This window comes from Theropithecus gelada, chromosome 1, assembly GCF_003255815.1.
Source record: "Theropithecus gelada isolate Dixy chromosome 1, Tgel_1.0, whole genome shotgun sequence".
NCBI classification, from domain to species: Eukaryota; Metazoa; Chordata; class Mammalia; order Primates; family Cercopithecidae; genus Theropithecus; species Theropithecus gelada.
The window spans coordinates 52,824,883-52,846,686 of record NC_037668.1 but is presented as its reverse complement, the minus strand read 5'-3'; the positions used below and the strand labels follow the sequence as shown (position 1 = coordinate 52,846,686).

The following is a 21,804-nucleotide window of genomic DNA, read 5'->3' as shown; positions in this document are numbered from 1 at the left end:
TGTTTTTTTCCCCTCTTAACCACCAGGAAAAAAGCTTATGCTACAATATTATTCTTTGTAATCATATGTAATTTCATCAACCATTCCTAATATTGTCATCAAATAATTTTAAATTTTAACAACTGTAAGAAAAACTACCCCAAGTTATAGAAATTGCACTCATCTTTGTCAGCCCAATAAAAGCAGTTTTTTGTTTCATTTGTTTAAGCACTAGTCATCCCAAATTAAAACATATTTCATAACTTAGCTATTCCAATATTCATTTCTGAGCCGAGGGCTAAAGAGGGGCCAGTAGTATTTTATGACTTTAGCTACACTGCTGCCCTGTGGGTCACCCACTGAACCAGTTCCCAATAGGTTCTATTAATAGTTATATGGTTAGTTTCTTCTCCACTACTAAGATATTACTAAAGAAATTTAAGAAATCGCCACAGCTCCTCAGAGTCACAGAATATTTGAGGTGGAAGATTCTTTAGCCATTATTTAGATTACTCCACCTTTATATAACAGAGAAGTTGAGACCTAGGGAGAGTGACAAGTATAAAAGGCAGCTCACTCGAAACTGAGGCCCAGGATAAGGAAACACAAATTAAAAACTGGTGGGAAGAAAAATCACTTTAATTAGAGGAAAGCAGACTGAAGAACCTTCATAGTAGCTTATAAATCAAGTCAGATATGAAAGAGTGTAAAACATGGAGAAAAGCATGCTCATTCATAGCAGATACTTTAAAAAACAGAGCTCAATTGTGTTTTCTACATGGGCCAACATCATCATCTCAGCAGTTCTGAGAAGAGGATGAACGTTGGTCCAGACAGCTTTTATTATTTGGTGCTCCCTCTCTGGTCAAAATCCTAAAGGTTGTAGCTGGGCCCAAGAATCAAGTTTCACGCAGCTTTGCAAACAAGTTTGACTCTGAGAGCCAATCCTCAAATCCTAGTGCATACCAAACTCTGGCTTTCACAGTGGGCTGAGGCTGTCAAAGTATCTCATCTGATCTTAGTTTAAAGTAACAGAAGTATAGCTCTAAGAAGTAGGGAGCTCTACTCTAGTCAGAACACACCTGCAACAGTGTAGAGAACCACTGAGGTAGGCAGACTAGGAGGGTAAAAGCTCTTAAAATAATAAAGAAAAGCTGATGAAACCAGAGATGTTCTTGCCTACAGAAAAGACTTAAGAGGTTATGACAGTGTCTTTAAATCTCTAAAGAAATGTTAACATGGAAGGGAGATCACATTCATTCAGTGTGGCTCTAATGCAGAGGTTCAATGTTTGGGATTGAGGGGATGGTCTGGTAGGTCCCTTAATATTTTTTGTTTTGTTTCTTTTGTGTTTTTTGAGATGGAGTCTCGCTCTGTCACCCAGGCTGGAGTGCAGTGGTGCAATCTTGGCTAACTGCCACCTCTGCCTCCCAGGTTCAAGCGATTCTCCTGCCTCAGCCTCCTGAGTAGCTGGGATTACAGGCATGCACCACCACACCCAGCTAATTTTTGTATTTTTAGTAGAGACAGGGTTTCACCATGTTGGCCACGTTGGTCTCAAACTCCTGACCTCAGGTGATCTGCCTGCCTCAGCCTCCCAAAGTGCTGGGATTACAGGCGTGAGCCACTGCGCCTGTCCCCCTTGACATTTTAAGGAAAAGTTTTACACATTCCCTTGTATTTTTCTGGGAAAACCTCTTTAGATCCTCTAAGAAATCAGCAAGCTGTGGCTTAGTCCTGATACTTAGGAGGCTGAGGTGGGAGGATCATTTGAGCCCAGGAGTTCAAGTCCAGCCTGGGCAACATAGTGAGACCCCATCCTAAAAAAAATAAATAAATAGAATCTTTTTAAAAGGAATCAACAAGCCCCAAAACAGTTAAGACATACTGGGTCAAAATGTAAGGAAGAAAATTCTGGCTAATATGAGGAAGAACTTTATTTTATACCTCCCAAAAACAGAGTAGGGTACCAGGAATGGTAGGTAAGTTCCTTGTTACTGTAGGTTTTCCATGACAGGTAAAACCACCATGTGCCAGGGATGCGTGGGGATTCTTGTGCCAAATTAAGGATTCATCTAAATGACATTCCTTTCAATGATGAAACTCCATGAACATTTTTTTCTTTTTTGGCACATGGCTATCTTCAAGTATACCTAGATAGAAATCACTCCAACTATTTTTTTAAAAAAAGATATATTCAGAGTGAGAGTTGGTACCCGCAATGCCTGTAACTGAAATATCAAATCATAACAACTTAAAGTTTTGATTCAAATAATGAAAAAAAATATATTTTTTTGAAGGTATATTATAATCTATTAAGAAAACTTTAAAATGTCCACATTAAACTCAACTCTAAATAATGTATCCAAAGAAATAACCACATTAAAAAATTTGAATCTAAGATTTCTATCCATCTAAGCAATCATTAAGACTTACCTGTGTGCCATACGTACTGAACCCATACATATGTGCTAGCAGCAAAAAAAAGCCACTGTATGGGGATGAACAGCAGGCATATTATATTTGACGTGAATGCTACACAAACAAAAAATACTGAGAAGGCCTAAAGGGAAAAAGAAAACAAAATGAAAGACACATCTTAGAACTTGTTATTTTCAACCACATGTTGTTAAATGTATGTTGGACAAAATTATTGAAACTGCTAAGAGATAACTTGGTAACTATAGAGCAAATTCACAAAAGGAGATTTTAAACATTTAAAATCAACCATATAAAAAGTAGTGGTGGCCGGGTGTGATGGCTCATGCCTGTAATCCCAGCACTTTGGGAGGCAGAGGTGGGCGGATTACGAGGTCAGGAAATCGAGACCATATTGGCTAGCACGGTGAAACCCCGTCTCTACTAAAAATACAAAACTTTAGCCAGGTGAGGTGGCAGGCGCCTGTAGTCCCAGCTACTCAGGAGGCTGAGGCAGGAGAACGGCATGGACCCAGGAGGCGGAGCTTGCGCCGCTGCACACTCCAGCCTGGGCAACAGAGTGAGACTCCGTCTCAAAAAAAATAAATAAAATTAAAAAGTAGTGGTTACTTTAACATTAAAGAATACTACTACTTTATGGTCCTCAAATCATGAAAAAGAACTGGATCAGAATGAACTGAGGTGGGACCACAGTGAATTCGTTTGGATTCCAAATAAATGTGGGTTACCTAAAAGAACTAGAATTTTTTTATTTTTTTTTTGGAGGTAGAGTCTCACTCTGCCACCCCGGTTGGGGTGCGGTGGTGCGATCTTGGCTCTCTGCAACTTCCACCTCCCAGGTTCAAGTGATTCTCCTGCCTCAGCCTCCTGAGTAGCTGTGACTATAGGCACGTGCCACCAGACCCAACTAATTTTTTGTAATTTTAGTAGAGACGGGGTTTCACCATGTTAATCAGGATGGTCTCAATCTCCTGACCTTGTGATCTGCCCGCCTTGGCCTCCCAAAGTGCTGGGATTACAGGTGTGAACCACCACCAGCCCTGAAAAAACTAGAATTTTAATACAGAAAAGTCTTCTCTCTCCTCACAAACCATTCCTAAAGAGCTTCATTCTTAAAAGACAGGCTTTCTGGAGCACAGATGAACCATAATATTAGTAAGACATATACTGATGTTATTAGGTTGGCGCAAAAGTAATTGGGGCAAAAGTAATTGCACCAACCTAATAATAATTTTAATAATGCAGTTTTCCTCTGGACACCACAATCGCCAATAGAACATGAGCTGAAACTATCTTTTTAAAGCATGGATTTGCTCTGACCAAAGCACCAGGCCTGGGTGGGAGCGTTATAGTTTTAAGATGTGGCTGTAGAACACAACAGAATTAACACATTAATCAAGGGAACAAGCCCAGGCCTATGCTTGCTCCAATCTAGCAGCTGTCTAAACGTGGTTTGGGGATTTCTGGGGTATCTTTGAGATCCCTCCAAAGGCTCTTTGAGGTTAAAACTATTTTCATAACAATACTAAGATGTTATCTGCCTTTTTTACACTCACTCATGCATATGGTGGAATTTTCTGTAAGTTACATGACATGTGATACAGTAACAGACTGACTTCAGAAGCAGATATGAGAATGTAGGTGTCTTCCATTGAGCTAGATATTAAAGAGATTTACAAAAATGAAGCCACTGTTCTATATTGTTTGTTTTAGAAAATATAGCTATTTTTCACTTAAAAATGTAATTTCTATTAACATGTAATGGGCCTATTATGTTTAAGTGAATTAATAAGTATGTATTTTAAAGTTTTCTCAGTTTTAACTTCTAATACAGTAAATCTGGACAGATATAAGCCACATTAACAAAGGCTCTCTGGAGTCCTCAATAGTTTTTAAGAGTGAAAAGGGGCCCTGAGACCAAAACGTTTGAAACACTACTCTAACTCAAATCCAACCACTAACCTAGCAACAGGGAACCCACAAACACTTCAAAGCAGGACTGAGCAATTTTTTTTTTTTAAAGGTAGGAATGGCCTTTATTGGTTGCAACGGGAAATGGAAGGGGAGGGGATATGCCACCCCCAGACTAGGTTGCCGCCCTCCAAATGACCGAGTAATTATTGCTTCCTCCACTGTTCTGTTTCACTGGAATGGGACAGCAGGAGAAAATGTAACTATTTGATCAATGGGTTTAGACAAAATAGTTTAGAGGTCAATTTCAGTTAATGGACCCTATAAGCTAATCCTAACAAAGTCACCTATTGCTAATAACACCTATTTTAAATAGCTGAACGGTCCCCACACACGGAAAACATGTATTAGTAAACATACCAGTCCCTGGTATCTGAAGGAATCATAGACGCTTCTGATGAAAAGCCAGAATGGCCACAGATATTCAAATCTGAACTCCAGGACAAAATCGGCTAGGAGGACAAGTGCCCACACCACCAGGAATTTCAGGTATAAAAATGTACTGCAAAATATAAAAATAACGAATTAATTTAAGGTCATTTGTGAATAACTAGAAATAGAAAATTCACTATTTCTGTTTAAAAACGACAAAAAAATACCTCCGCATATCTTGAAAACAATGGAGATAAAGCACAAAAAAGAGATGCTGCCATGGCCTATCTGCACTTTAAATGCTCTCTGGTGTTCATTCTCAGACTCAAAACTATCAAGATAAGATGATAGCCAAAAATGCTTAATTCCACTTAAGATGGAAAAAAACCATTTAAATCCCACCACTATTTTAAAAATGTGCTAAGTGTCTGACTTCAAAATACTGCAACACTCTCAAAATTACAGCTTTCAAGCTGTTCTTCATTAGAAGAAAATGTCACAGTTGAAAGGCTTCAAATTTGCTGTTTCCCCACCCCTCTACATCTGTTCGAAGAGTCTTTGAAATTCTTGATGCACATCCTTACATGCCTAAAGAATCCTGTCTTTTTTTTCCCCTTTTTTCCTCTTGCCTCTGTATATAGTATTCATCTGCATTAACCAAACAAAAACCAAATGACTTCCCCAAATAGAAACAAACTTAGGGAGCAGATGCTAAATCACTACCAAGGGCTGAGAAAGCACAAAAATGTACATTAAAGAAAAAAACCCTTAAACATCTAAGCCATGCTCCAGTTGATATGTAAATGTGTGTTCCCAGTTCCCTCTGGACTTGTGTTAAACAGAAACATTCAGACAAGCCAGTTAGGACACATATGTAACCACTGCAGTAGGTCAAACAAGGTAAGGACACAGAAAAAAATATTATTTTTCATATACTCCATAGGTCAATTTTCCAGTTCATTAGTTGCATAATGGACAATAGAAGTCTTTAGATTCTACTTGTTAACAAGCCTCTATTTCTGTGATCCTAGTCCTGCCAATTCTAGAGGTCAACTTTAGGTATTAAAAAATATTTTCCACAATATACAAATTGGAAATACCTAAAATTCACTTTCACTTGGGACAAATACAAACATTCCAATACTGATGTGATCAAGTTAGTCATTTAAAAAAACAACAAGGCCGGGCGCGGTGGCTCAAGCCTGTAATCCCAGCACTTTGGGAGGCCGAGACGGGCAGATCACGAGGTCAGGAGATCGAGACCATCCTGGCTAACACGGTGAAACCCCGTCTCTCTAAAAAAAAAAAAAATACAAAAAAACTAGCTGGGCGAGGTGGCGGGCGCCTGTAGTCCCAGCTACTCGGGAGGCTGAGGCAGGAGAAAGGCGTGAACCCGGGAGGCGGAGCTTGCAGTGAGCTGAGATCCGGCCACTGCACTCCAGCCTGGGCGACAGAGCGAGACTCCATCTCAAAAAAAAAAATAATAATAATAAAAATAAAAATAAAAAACAACAAAATTGAGATTTTTAATAAATAATTTTGAAATATATTCCAATAAGATACAAAAGACATACTTGGAGGAAAAAACAAAAACAAAAGCAAGAACTTAAAAGTAAAATAATAAAAAGAAAAGGAAAAAAAGAAAAAAGGGGAAAAAAGCAGGATTCAGCATTGAGGATTTATTTTGTGCCCTTTGAAGCCATTCAGGTAAGAGATGTCAAGAACAGAAACATGTGACCCTCAATGATACAGTATTCACAGTGATACATAATTTGTCATCTACGGTGGATTTCTAATATTTATCCTTAGAACTTATTTAGGTTTGATAGTAAGTTTCTGCTAAGAGGTTTGCTGTAAAGGAACCTGAAGCAAATCACAAAAGAACACAATCTTTTTTTTTTTTTTTTTTTTTGAGACAGGGTCTGGCGCTGTCTGCCAGGATGAAGCGCAGTGGCAAGATCATAGCTCACAGCAGCCTCAATCTCCTGGGCTCAAGTAATCCTTCTACCTCAGCTTCCCAAGTAGGTGGTAATATAGGCATGTGCCTCATTTGGCTATTTTTTTAAAAATTTTTTATAGAGATGGGGGTCTCACCATGTTACCCAGGCTGGTCTCAAACTCCTGGGCTCCACCTGCCTCACCCTCCCAAAGTGTTGGGATTTCAGGTATGCGCCTGGCCAGAACACAGTCTTGAATCCTAAGTCCCACCTTTTAGTTTCATTTCACTAGAGTTCTGCTGGCCTGATGAAGACAGAGCCCTCGTAATTCTCACTCATTAAATCCATAACTGACCTAGTGGAGAGCAATGCACATTTTATTCTAGAACAAATGAGAGCCAGGCACAGTGGCTTATACCTGTAATTTCAACACTTTGGGTGGACAAGATGGGAGGGTTGCTTGTGTCCAGGAGTTCAAGACCAGCCTGGGCAACATAGTGAGACCCCATCTGTAAAAAAAATTTAAAAATTAGCCAGGTGTGGTGGCACACACTTGTAGTCCCAGCTACTCAGGAGGCTGAGGTAGAAGAACTGCTTGAACCTGGGAGGTCCATGCTGCTGTGAGCCATGACTGTGCCACTGCACTCCAGCCTGGGTGACAGAGCAAGATCCTGTCTCAAAACAAAAACAAAAACAAACAAAAAACACAACTGACTCATGCAGGTATTCGGGAGCACAAATCTAGTTTGAAACTAGATTTCCAAGGTGCTTGACTTTAAAACTAAGAGGTTTTTTCCTTGTGTCTAGAACTGTTTCTACATCTTGAAAAAGGAATAACAGCCTCTCCACCATGGTTTCAGATTTTTTTTTTTTAAATGGCATAGCTAGAAGCAGTGGCATGCACCTGTAGTCCCAGCTATTTGGGAGGCTGAGGTAGGAGGATCATTTGAGCCCAGGTGTTCAAGTCCAGCCTGGTCAACAAAGTGAGACCCCATCTCTTTCTTTTTCTTGAGACTAAGTTTCACTCTGTCACCCAGGCTGGAGTGCAGTGACATGATCTCAGCTCACTGCAACCTCCACTTCCCGGATTCGAGCGATCCTCCTGCCTCAGCCTCCCAAGTAGCTGAGACTACAGGTGCACACCACCACACCATGCCCAGCTAATTTTTGTATTTTTTTAATAGAGACGTGTTTTCACCATGTTGGCCAGGCTGGTCTCGAACTCCTGACCTCAAGTGATCTGCCCACCTTGGCCTCCCAAAGTGCTGGGATTACAGGCATGAGCCACTGTGCCTGGCCAAGAACCCATCTCTTAAAAAAAAAAAAAAAGGGCAAGGAAATATAGTCATTTTCCTGATTAATCCTTTTCCCTACGGAGCTATCTCTGGAATGTAGCTGAATGAGACATGAAGGGTACCCCAACAGGTCTAGCCCTTACCATTCCCAAAGCGGAGAAGAAAGAGCACCACCAATTGCTTTCTGCCCAAAATGCCCCCAAGGCATGGCAGGATCCCAGTCAGATCCCAGTCAGATCCTGCCATGGCAACATTCCGCTTCACTATTTAGATAGCATTATCCAAAGAATGGCAGCCTGTTGAATATGTACTTTTTAATAATTCAATCATTTAAAACTAAGGCAGTTCAAAAATTACCATCTTTGTTAGTGACTATTCTTTTTCAATTGCATAACTTTAAGGCGGGGTTCCTTTTGATACATTTCTTTTCAAACAACTGCTTTCATACCTTTGATGTTCCTTGACATCCAGTTCTTACTGAGTCATGGTTTAGAAATACAGATATCTAATAAAACTTGATTTTTTACAAACATACTCTCAACTTTCCTCTGGCTCTCATTTCAGGCAGGCCTGCCTCTAAAATCAAGAGATAACCTAATTAACAAAGCTGACTTTCTCTAAGACTAATCTTGAATTCTATTGAGTCATTTTAGTCTTAGAGGTTTTGGAAGTTTAAGACAGCTGCCTGATTCAGTATTGACTTAGCCCTCTCTATCAGTAAATCATGCCTCTCAACCTTCTGTAGGTACATGTACAGAAGTTAAAAGACAAGTAATCTAAAATGACTGCTCATCACAGTAAAAGCCCTAATTCCTCTCCTTTCATATTCTGAAGGTCATAAGATTTTTACCAAATCTAAAGAGATGGTATTCCAAAGGATGAGAAAATTAGACAGGGATTTAAGCCATCATGGCATTCTAAAACATTTCTTTTAAACCATGAAGAAAATATGATTAAATATAAAATACTTTTATACACAGTTCATTATATGACTCATGGCTAATTTGATGTTACCTTGATTCTCCGATTCAAATAAATTTTCTAATAACTATACTGTATCTTAAACAAAATTTTAAAGCATAACTGCAACAAAAAGATATTTTCTAAAATAATATATTGAAACAAGGGCAAATGAATAACATCTTCTGAGGGTCTTGTAAGCTTCTATTCTGAGTGCCAATGAAATTAAGAAGTCTTATGCAATTGTTAGGCTTAATGGTAGTGACTCTATCAAAGTGAATATTAACTATAAGATTTCCCCCCCATTCTATTCCTACTTTTGCCATTTACAACCATTTTTTACCTCAATCCATTTAGCTGTACTCTCCATCCATAGATTAATCATCTATGATTAATGAGAAGCAGTATTCAACATTTTTCTTATTCCAAGTAAAGTGCACCTTTTTTCCAGTATCTCTAGCTGCTTATCATCTAGATCATTTTCTGGAGCCCATACAATTACCACGAGCTGGCCATCAATCCTCAGTACCTGACCTTTTCCCTAGGCAGACTAATGGCCATTTAGTTCACTTGGTGCTCACTACAGAAATGAGTCTGTGGAATATTTCACTGGCTCTGCTAGTAGCCATCCATCTCAATCCCAGCTTTCCTGTCCTCTCGGTAAAGGCAACTGTGAGTCACCTTTTGCATTCAGTATCTGCCATACTTCCTAGACCAAACTGCTTTATCTTTTCTGTTATCCAATACCTCTCTCTACTGGACATCACCTCTAGAACATTCATTCAGCCCCTTATCTGGCTTGTACTCTACCTGAAGTCTCATACTGCCCATTTGCTAATCAAAGTATTGGTCTCTGGAATAGCAGAATCGCTGTCATATATGAGCTTTTGAGAAAAGCAGAATTTCAGGACTTATTTAATCTAAGCCTGCATTTTAACCAGACCCCTAAGCTACTTCTGCATACAATCAAGTTTTAGAAGCACTGGTATATAATATAAATTTCTCATTGTCATGGAATTTCCACTCAATTACAAGATGTCTCAGAAAAAAAGACAATGCCCTAATCAGATAATCAGTGCTTATCACCAAACTGTTGACTGTCCTCCTCTTAACTGGGAACATTCAAACTGTTCAGGGTTAGTTCTTCCATTTTTCTACATTTCTTTCTGAGTCAAAGCCAAGATCCCTGCCTAAGTACAATTAAAACTAAACGAAGCACTTCCATTGCTACTCATCCTTCGGCACAGTACAAATATCACTTCCTCACAATAAGCCGCCCTAACCCCAAAGTAAAGACTAGGACCCCATTGCATACTCACATAGCATCTTGTACTATAAGAACATTGAATCACAATGATAATTAAATAATATTTTGTGTAATTAGCTGTTTGGATGTAAAGTCCACAAGAAAAAAGGAGCTGCCCATTTTGTTCTCTGCTTTATCTCCTTAGTGCCCAGCACAGCACTCTGACTATAGGAGCTTAACTATTTTTTTTTCCTCAAAAAATATTTTTTGAGGCCAGGGTCAGTGGCTCACACGTACAATTCCAGCACTTTGGGAGGCTGAGGTGGGCGGATCACCTGAAGTCAGGAGTTTGAGACCAGCCTGGCCAACACGGTGAAACCCCGTCTCTATTAAAAAATACAAAAAAAATTAGCCAGGCAGATGCCTGTAATCCCAGCTACTTTGGAGGCTGAAGCAGGAGAATCGCTTGAACCCGGGAGGCAGAGGTTACAGTGAGCCGAGATCATACCACTGCACTCCAGTCTGGGCAACAAGAGCAAAACTCCGTCTCAAAAAAAAAAAAAAATGTTGAATGAATGATCTGTAATGTAGAAAAGTGTTTAGGACTGACAGTAGGACTTTTACCAAAGCACATACTTACAATGAATATAGAGGGAAAGATGATACACAGGTGACCGACTGGGAAGGTGTCTGGAGAAAGCAACATCAACCAAGATAACCAATACAGCTTCTGCCTGAAGGATTACCATGAACCTGCTCCCATCTGTTCTGAATGTTCTTCACTATGAAGAAACGAATTTAATAAGCCTTGTTCTGGGTGCCAGACTATCACTCCACTTGGCCTACCTGCCACTGGTTCTGACGACAACAATGGTTCTCAAAGTGTCTTCTAGTAAGTCACACACTGAAGAGCTATGCAAAAATGTAAAACCACACCAGTCTTCTCACGAATTTATTAAGCTATTGTTACTTTTTTTTTTTTTTTTGAGATGGAGTCTCGCTCAGTAGCCCAGGCTGGAGTGTAGTGGTGCCATCTCAGCTCACTGCAAGCTCCGCCTCCCGGGTTCACGCCATTCTCCTGCCTCAGCCTCTCAAGTAGCTGGGACTACAGGCGCCCACCATGACGCCCGGCTAATTTTTTGCATTTTTAGTAGAGACGGGGTTTCACCATGTTAACCAGGATGGTCTCGATCTCCTGACCTCGCGATCCATCCGCCTCAGCCTCCCAAAGTGCTGGGATTACAGGTGTGAGCCACCGCGTCCCGTCATTTTTGTTTTTTTTTTTTGAGATGGAGTCTCACTCTGTCGCCCAGGCTGGAGTGCAACGGCACGATCTTGGCTCACTGCAACCTCTACCTCCCAGGTTCAAGTGATTCTCCCACCTCAGCCCTCGAGTAGCTGGGATTACAGGCGCCTACCACCACGCCTGGCTAATTTTTGTATTTAGTAGAGACGGGGTTTCACCATGTTGGCCAGGCTGGTCTTGAACTCCTGACCTCAGGTGATCCACCCGCCTTGGCCTCCCAAAGTGCTGGGATTACAGCCGTGAGCCACTGTGCCCGGCAATTTATTGTTACTGTTAAGTGAACTAATGTTTTAAATTTTTCTGTTTTAACTTTTCTTTTCTTCCTTTCTTTTTTTCCCCCCAGAATTGGGATCTTCCTTTGCTGCCCAGGCTGAAGTGCAGTGGTACAATCATAGCTCACTGCAGCCTCAACCTCAACCTGGGCTCAAGTGATCCTCCTACTTCAGCCTCCAGAGTAATTAGGACTACGGGCACATGCCACCATGCTTGGCTAATTTTTTGGTGTGCTTTTTTTTTTTTTTTTGGTAGAGATGGGATGTCGCTATGTTGCACAGGTTGGTCAACAAAGTAAGATCCTGGGCTCAAGTAATCCTCCTACTTTGACCTCCCAAAATGTTGGGATTACAGGCATCAGCCAAGCCAGTTTTAACTTCTAATACAGTAAATATTGGTAGATATAATCCATATAAACCAAATCTCTGAGATGTTCTCGATCTTTTTTTTTTTTTTTGAGACAGAGTTTTGCTCGTTGCCCAGGCTGCAATGCAATGGCGCGATCTCTGCTCACCGCAACCGCTGCCTCCCGGATTCAAGTGATTCTCCTGCATCAGCCTCCCAAGTAGCTGGGATTACAGGTATGTGCCACCATGTGCCTGGCTAATTTTGCATTTTTAGTAGAGACGGGGTTTCTCTATGTTGGTCAGGCTGGTCTTGAACTCCCGACCTCAGGTGATCTACCCGTCTCGGCCTCCCAAAGTGCTGGGATTACAGGCGTGAGCCACAGTGTCCGGCCTCAATCATTTTTAAGAGTGTAAAGAGATCCAGAGACAAAAAAAAATTTTGACAAGAAAAAAAAACTATAGAAAGTTGCGTGTGAGCCTTAAGATAAAATAAACTGGAACTACTGTTGCATTCTGCAGGCACCTCCTTGTATAAAATTCAAAAAAGGGGAGCAGGCTGAGAAGACCAATCTGTTCCATAATTCTCTTTTCTATTCTAGGCCTTCTGCATACTGCAAAGGGAACCTTTCTAGTGTCAATTATACACACACACACGTACATGTGCAGCCACTGCAATAACAAATCTAACTGTGTGAAATATGCCCTTTTTTGTTTGTTTATTTTTGTCAGACTTACTCTGTCTCCCAGGCTGTAGTGCAGTGGTACAATCACAATTTACTGCAACCTCCAACCTCCTGAGCTCAAGCAATCTTCCCACCTTAGCCTCCCAAGTAGCAAGGGTGACAGGCATGAGCCACCATACCTGGCTATTTTTCTTTCTTTAAAAATAAATAAATAAATAAATAAATAAATAAATAAATAAGGTACGTTTCACTAAGGTGTAAGTACTTTGTACTATTTTTGTGACTTTTCTGTTTAAATCTAAAATTATTTCAAAATGAAAAGTTAAAAAGAAACAACATATACTTGTTATTTAAAAGGTCATATAATATATAATAATATAAAAGCCCTTGGTAGCCCTGCCCCAAGATGACTGCTGTTATATAATTCATAAATATAGTTTGTTTTTTCTATATAAACAAATGTGTTTCTTAACAAAAACAGGTTTCTGTTTGACATGTCCTTTTTTTTTTTTTTTTTTAGTTTTTTTTTAATTTTATTTTTCTTGAGACAGTCTCACTCTGTCGCCCAGGCTGGAGTGCAGTGGCGCGATCTCGACTCACTGCAACCTCTGCCTCCCAGGTTCAAGCAGTTCTCCTGCCTCGGTCTCCCAAGTAGCTGGGATTACAGGCTCATGCTACCACGCCCAGCTAATTTTTGTATTTTTAGTAGAGATGGGGTTTTGCCATGTTGGCCAGGCTGGTCTTGAACTCCTGACCTCAGGTGATCCACCCACCTCGACCTCCCAAAGTGCTGGGATTACACAGGCGTGAGCTACCAGGCCCAGTCATGTCCACTTCTTTATATAGAAATTTCCCTTATTCATTTTAGCAGCAACATAGTGTTCCACGTAGAATTTACACTGTTGTCTGCAGTCCCCTGACTTCTCTTTCTGTACTCTTTCAACTGTGCCTTGCAGCTTTTTAGTTCTCTATTCCTCAGGTTTGTTTCCTATAAAATGGCAATAACTACTCTGCCTATTTCACACTTGTGAGGATAAAATGAGATAATTAATATGAAAACATCTGGAAAAGTTACAAGTATGATACAAATATAAGGTGTGATTAAGCAGATTATTACTATCAATTATATGAAGCATAATTTTGATTCCCTTATGAAATGAATTTCTAATGTTTATATAATGTTAACAGGGTTTTTTCGCGCCTGTGAGTTCTTTTCTCTCCCTCCTATGCTTCTTCACTCCTCCCCTTCCTAAACCCCATAGACTCCACACTGTTAAAAGTATTCTTGAAACAGAAATTCTAAAACTCACCACCTGCATTAGGTTACAATACCTGTCCTTGATATCTCTGTGGTCTATACAGACCTTTATAAAAATGTTATACCACAAAACAGTGAAAATCTTTTTTAGCGATTTCCATTCTAGATTTTTTTTTTTCTTTTAAATTGGGGGCTGGTTGTGGTGGCTCATGCCTGTAATATCAGCACTTTGGGATTATATTAACCACCACACCCAGCCAATTCTCTTTTCGACACAGGGTCTTGCTCTATTGCCCAGGCTGGAGTGTAGTAACACGATCATGGCACACTGCAGCCTCAAACTCCTGGGCTCACATGATCCTCCCGCCTCAGCCTCCCGAGTAGCTGGGACTACAAGGATGTGACACCACACCCCGCTAATTTTTTTGAATTTTAGTAGAGATGAGGTCTCTCTCTGTTACCTAGGCTAGTCTTGAACTCCTGGACTCAAGTGATCCTCTTGCCTCAGCCTCTCAAAGTGCTGGGGTTACAGCCATCACACCTGGCCAAAAATTCTTATTACATCTGAGAAAGAAGACTCAAGCCTCAGACAGTACCTCTCTTTTCTGAGACAGGAATCCTTATTTTGGACATGAACATAGTATTCATTCTCTTTAATGTTCAATCGTTCTTGCTACAAGATAGGCAAACTACTGACTTTACTACTCAGCCACTTATTTGGTTTTTAAAAGTGTTGGGTGGGTGCCGTGGCTCATGCCTATAATCCCAGCACTTTGAGAGGTCAAGGTGAGTGGCTCACTTGAGCCCAGGAGTTCAAGACCAGCCTATACAACTTGGCGAGACTCCATCTTTATGAAAACGCAAAAAAAAAAAAAAAAAAAAGGCCAGGCACGGTAGTACACGCCTTTGGGCCTAGCTACTCGGTCAGCTGAAGTGTGAGGACCTCTTGAACCCAGGAGATGAAGCATACAGTGAGCTGCGATCTCACTGCTGCACTCCAGCCTAGGCGACAGAATGAGACCCTGTCTCAAAAAAAAAAAAAAAAAAAGTGTTTTGAAGATGAACAATGTAACAATATAATTAAAAAACAGAATGAGATTATTTCTAACCACTCCTCTGTGCTGGGTGGGAAATTGGTCCTAAACAGTTCAAATGCATCAGTGATACGAATAGATAAATAAAAGTGGACCAGTCACACCATTTTAATCACTAAATGCAAAAGCTCTGAAAAACAGAAGGTAACAGGAGATGGGGTGAGGGATACATTGTTTTTGGTACCACAATCCCATGACTCAAAGTGGGCATATCATATCCTTAAAGGCAGCAGAGAAAAAAATATAAAGTAATCAAGGTCAGTACTATGAACGTCTTCAAAGGCCAGGGATGAAAAGCGCTTTGGAAGGCTCATCAGCTGAGATTATTTGATGTCAGTTAAATGCCAAATCAAAGATACAAAGCCTCAACATTCTCTAAAAGTTGATTAACTTTTTTCAAGTTCCCATTGCCAAGATGCAACGTGAGAGGCTTTGAAAAGTCACTACTTAAGTATCTGAAGAAATTCACAGTGGAAAAAGTCTAACAGGGATGTGTGTATCTACTGTTGTATGTACCTTTCTACTTATGCAGCTTGCTGGACAGCCAACTTATTTTTCTTCTGGACTTAATTCTTGAGAAAGAGCCAAGTAAAATAATTATGCCCAAATCTAGTAAGCCTGGGAATAAAGTAATCAGTATATTTGAAGAGCACACTAAATTTTATGAAGAAAAGTAACCTAATTACAGTATTTCACTTAACTATGTTTGTGAAATTTCTACTTGCCCTCCAAACTCCACAAGATGGTAGCCTAGAAACAGATAAAACAAGGTGCACATTTATATACATAAAACCCCAAAGGGTTAACAGTATCAGTGGGGAGATCTGGCAGACATGGCCAAAGAAAAAGATTCTAGGAACATAAATGCTTACAGAACACGGACTGGGTCCATGAGATATATACAAGCATATAACCAGTAAGAAAATGAAAATAATTATTTGTTAAACCTACCATTAAGGTCAGTCTAAATCTAGTGAGGTTCAAGTGGGGCCATGAGGAATCAATGTGAAGAAAAAGGAGACTATCACTGATCAAACAGGAAGCTTTTAAGCAAATAATGTGAAGTGAATCACATTCTCTCCTGTTCCCCTCCTCAACCCAGCAGCAATTTAAAGAGATTTTCAAAACACCTAATGAAACTAAACTGCCAAGACTGCTCAGACAGGAAGAATCATAATGAAAGTTGGAGGAAAGTGCTTTTTCATCCCAGTGTGGCCAATTTTTAAAGTGTATTTTGTGAAAACCAGAAATAGAAGAGGTTAGCTAACAAATACTTCACTGCACAGGTTAATGAAAACATTTCCATTTCTCCTTCCCCAACACTCCTCTAAAACAATATAGACTTTTGCGCCAGGTCCAGGATCGTTAAAGCCTACCAAGATTACCAAAATGCTTTTAGGCTATGAGGTTGCAACACAGGTATCTGGGGTTTCAGTTGCAGAACACATGTACAATCAAGGCAGCCAAGGGTCATGACAGCCTGCAGTGACTTTAATAAGCATAGCCCAAAGGAGTCTAAAACTAAACTTAGAAAACATCATTAAGGAGGCAGAAAAAGCAGTCAAATGAAATCTCTGGAGATCAGATGTAGACAAGGGTCTGAAAAAGGAAATTGGGAAGTTGAGAAGAATGTAAAATTTAATCACTTTAAAAAGTCACTTTTGAGGAGCCCCAAGGACCAGAGAATTTTTCTCTGAAATAAAAACGGGAAATAATAACATACACACCAGTGCTGAGTTCTTAGTCCTAGTTTTAAGGCATTAAGCTGCAAAAATATGACAGGTACAATACTGCACTGCCTAAGCTTCACACAGCACTACAAGCAGAATCCAGTACACGAAGACAGGAAGCAGTCTTAAATACACAGTGAAGGGGTGCTTCCTTCAGCTACCAGTAACGCAGATATAAAATCATTTCCAGAAGCTTAAAACATATATCTTACTTAAAATTCGTATTGTATTTACTTGTATAAATAACCATTTAGCTGTAGAAACTTGGAATATATGTATACTTTAAACACAAATGTTTCTGCCTCCTTCTTCTACTTACTACATCTTATCTCATTTTTGTATTATAAAGTCAGTAATTCTCTGAGGGAAGGGAGTGGAAAGTATGGTAGGGTGAGAGGTGGGGGTAAACCATACAGAATCCCCTTAAGGCTTTAAAAAACTACATAGTACCCTAACCTCACCTCACCTGGAAAATCACGCCTGCAATGAGATATTACTATTGGGAATGTCTGGTGCACATGTGTCAAGGCAGACACTGGGAGAGAACCCAGTCCAGAAAACCAAAGGACCCTAGATATACAAAAGTTAGGTACTTAATAACTTATGTTCATAATTTTTAAAGTACTTTCATATCTATCTCATTTGAGATAGAAAAGATTCCCCCATTTAGTGGCAACTGTCTACTTTATCATAAAATAGCACAGAGCAAAATACAGCTGTTAATGTGTCAGGTGAACCACTAAAACAGTAAGCTAAAATTTAGTACAACAAAAATATTTTTACTTGAACAGAACTTAAAGTTCTTTGGAAACTCTAAACCACTGTACAAATTTAAGACGGTATTACTACAGCCTACTAGACTATAAATCCCTTGAAGACAATGAGCCATGTGTTATCCTGTATCCTCCACAACTCCCTGAACAACGTAGGCACTTCATGAATGAAATGGACTAGCTTATATTCATTTATTTATTAATTTACTCACTCAACATTTATTGAACACTGAATGTCTACTCTGTGTCAGGCTCTGGGCTGGGTCAGATTTTTTTAGAACTACATTGAACTTTAGCCCCTAGTAAGATGAAAAGATCACTATTTCTATTTCCTTTCTCCTATTTTTAATTATTAACTGGATTAAAATATTTCTATAGCATGTTTCAATTTTCAAATGATGTTTCATAGGTATAAATGCAGATTACATTAATATAATGCCTAAAATTAATTTTCCTTGTATCTCGCCCTGAAACAGAATTCCAAGACAGCCATGATACTCACAATAAATGATATCATTTGACAGTCACCTCAGCAACAGTTGTTGGACTGCAGCCCATGATTTAAAAGTGTCTCCACAACAGGATTTTTTAAAGCAAGACCAAACAGCAACTGACCCCTTGTTTTGGCTCCTCAACTTTTGTTTACAGTTGCACCAAATCTTACAGTATTTCCTGCCTACTTAAAAAATAAGCCACACATGTTAAACTGTGATAGTAACAACATGGTAAACAGTATCTGTAAACTACACTAGGATTTATAAGGCATCTCACAAACTGTACATATCTCCTTTAGTCCTCAAAACTCACTTGAAGATGGGAGAACTGGGGCTTAAAGCTGTGGATGCCCTGTCTGCCTAAAGCAGCAGAGCTGGTATTTCGAGTCTGATCCTGGGTCTCCTGATTCCTGCAGTCCAGTGCGCTTTTCACCACAGCTGCCTCCTTCCTATGCCAAGGCTCAGAAAGTTGTACAGACTGAGAACATGAAAATAAGAAGTCCATGAAAGGTTTGGCTATGAAACAGTAGACAGTGGTTATCAAAACTGTCAACACGGCCCCAGGAAAAAAACAAGGCTCTCTGTTTAATGAATCCAAAATCAGCCAGATGTTGTTGAGAAACAAAATGGGCAATAGATGGTGTGAAAAACAACTTAGTATAGACTTAAATTTGAGGATCACCAGAAATCTGATATTCATGAATCCTCAAGCATTCTAGTTTATAATCAGTCCACTCATCCTATTTGCTTTAGAAATAACAGGAAATTTTTCTAAATCTCTTTAAAAACAGAATTGGGGGGAAAAAAATCTTGTTCTTCAGTCCAATACTCCATAATATAAACCAAGAAACAGATAAGTGAGTTGAAACGCTCATTTGATATATGATGCTCCAACCAGGAAAGACAGGTAGAAATACATTTAGGTCTTTCATTAACATTTAACTTAAAGAATGCAAAAGAGAAGTGTAAGAAGATTTAAGGCTAATGCACTGTTGGTTTTTAAAATTTTGCAGATGAACCTCTGAATAACTTGCATGGAGTATTTACAATTAACCCTTTAGGGTAAGAAATTCAAATTTCAAAAGCCATCAGATGGCTTTTTAATGATGATAAATCTTCATTAAACAATGAATTCACTTCTTCACATAGATTCACACTTGAGTAGCTATTATGGCGCAGGTTGTAAACTGGGTCTATTTGTTCAAGTACAAAGAGAAATTGAAATACAGCAGAAAACATGTAAACAATATGGAACTCTCGATCTTCTTGCTATAAATGGAGGTACATCATCTTATGTTACTGTAAATAGCAGCTATTCAAATGCCACAGTTGTGCTAAGTCTACCAACTCTGTTTAATATCCCTTTCCTATTCTTATGTTACCATTAATGATAAGTTGGTCAAACAGTTTTCAATAGCCAAGGGGGAAAAACTTTCTTTAATTCAAGAATGTGCAGCATACGTAACGTGCATTTAAGAGACCTTTCCTCCATCTATGTGTAGGAAAAATTGTTTGCTTTTACAGTTTCAGTTAAAATGGTCAAGTTTGATTGATTCAGCATAGATTCGAATCTGTTTTATTCACTGCTCTATCTTCACTAATTAGAAGAGTTCCTGGCACACAGTACATATAACCATTGAATGAATGAATTACTCCTATGCTCTATAGCTTATTTTATAAGAATATACCTAAGAACTTTTTACTATGACTTCTCAATGTTTTTAAACTTGAAGAAAATCCCCAGTGTTTACAACAGTCAGCTGCTTGTAGAAAGCAATCATTCCACATCTGTAAACAAGAGCATGTGCAAGGTGTACAGTTATGTTAAGACAACTTGGGTGTCATCAGCTACCTCACGTATTTCTTGAAATCCCACAGCTAGAAGAGCTAATTGTAAAGCACCATGAGGACTCAATTAAGCCTATATCCACATGCTGAGAATTCTCCTTCGTAAACTAATTACCTCTCCACCGAAATCTGTATCAAGGCAAATACCATTTACAATTAACATTCTGAGAAGAACCAGAAAACAGTCGTACACAAATCGACTTGGGGAAGCTATGATAGTAAGTTGCCCCATGAACCTGTCGTCTTTCTCTACCGGTGGACTGAATTCAACTTCTATTTAAAGGGACACTGCTTTTCTTGCGGATAAAAAAAAAAGAGAGTTTGGAGAAAATCCTTTTTTAAAAACGTTCAAAGCAAGCTATCTGCTTGGAATTGTCAAAACAGTATTTGCTGAAAAACTGGTCATCAGACCCTTTCGAGTCTGGAGCAGGGCCACAGGGCATGATTTGGGGGTATCAGCTTCAGCCCTCGGTGCCAAGTTTGAGATCCCATATGGGAAGTAGAAGGCGAAAGAAGTGACAGCATGGCTCCAGGCCACTCTGCTGGCAGCTTGGGGGAACGAGGGGCCACAGTGGGCTCTGAACTTTGTCAGCCTCCCCCACCCCCCGCGCTGTGGTCCACGCGCCTCCTGGCTCAGGCCGGCAAACTCCCAAGCCACCGGGGGGCTCGGGGGCCAGAGGCTGCAAGTCAGGGCTCCCGGGAGCGGCCCTCTGGGCCCAGCCGCACGGCCGGGATGCTCGGGAGCGCCGGGCTGGTTGGGGGGCTCTCTGCCCCTCCCCCCGGCGGGCCCGGCGCTTCCAACGGCGGCGCGGCGGCTCCCTCAGCTAGCGCCCGCCGCGCCCTCCCCACCCGGCCAGGCCGGGCCAGCCCTCGCCACGCCCCGCGCCCCCGGGGGGGACCCCCGGTGGGCCAGCCAGCTGCTCCCGGGCCAGCGCTCCTCAGGAGAGCCCCCGGGGCGGGAGTGCGGCCTAGTCGGGGTTACATAACGGGGCCGGGCCCCTCCGAGCTGGCGGGGGACCGCAGGGCCGGCGCCCGCGGAGTAGGGGCGCAGCCGCTCACCTGCCGTAGATGCCCTCGGTGATCCGGTTCCGCTTTAGGGGGCGGCGGAGCTTACTGCAGTCGGCGTTCCGCCGCTTCATCCTCCCGCTGGGGGGCCGGGTGCCCGCGCCGCCGCCGCCGTCTCTCACCTCAGCCGCCGCCGCCGCCGGCCCGCCCCGCGTTGGGCCTGGACTCTACCCCTGGGGCCGGTCACACAGACATGGAGCCAGCACCCGGGGGGAGGGGGTGGCACGGGGAGGGGGGGCTCGGAGCCTCCTCCGCCTTCGGAAACAAAGAAATGACAATTCCGGGGCCCGCCCGCCCAGCACCAGCCAGCCGCCTGCCCCGCCTCCCCAGCTCCGATGGACGGCCCGCGGGGCCAATCGAGGCCACCGGTAAACCGCTGTCGACCAATCCCAGGGCCTGCTGAACCAAAACTGCTTCTAGAACCCGCCTCTTTGAAGGACAGAAGAATGCGCCAATCATTATGGTGTCTGGGTCCGCGGCTGAGCCTATCAGAAAGATTTAAATAGAGGCTTATAAATAGGCCCTATAAATATAACATCCTATATTACGCCTTGTTGCGAAGGTATGCTTTATTATTATTGGGTTGCGTTTCACTGTACTGTAATCCCTACTAGAGCATACCGTACGACATGGCATTGTAGGCTCTCGTCTAGCAATGTATGAAATCGGGAGGCCCGGGTTTGCGGCATGTGCGGTGTCTGCGCGGACGTGCGCTTCAGCCAGTCGCGTCATTA

General features: G+C 41.1%; 1 protein-coding gene across 2 annotated transcripts in view; it reads right to left on the bottom strand.

Annotated features, from left to right (window-relative positions):
* Window positions 1-21,385, bottom strand: part of MACO1 (macoilin 1) — a 71,023-nt gene extending 49,638 nt beyond the window's left edge. For both annotated transcript variants that reach the window (XM_025363730.1, XM_025363737.1), the window contains exons 1-3: window positions 21,065-21,385; window positions 4,750-4,891; window positions 2,416-2,542 (exon numbers count right to left, since the gene is read on the bottom strand). In XM_025363730.1, coding sequence (XP_025219515.1) covers window positions 2,416-2,542; window positions 4,750-4,891; window positions 21,065-21,144 — 349 coding nt within the window. In that variant the 5' untranslated portion in view covers window positions 21,145-21,385. The remainder of the gene's footprint in view (window positions 1-2,415; window positions 2,543-4,749; window positions 4,892-21,064) is intronic.
* Window positions 21,386-21,804: the final 419 nt, after the last annotated feature.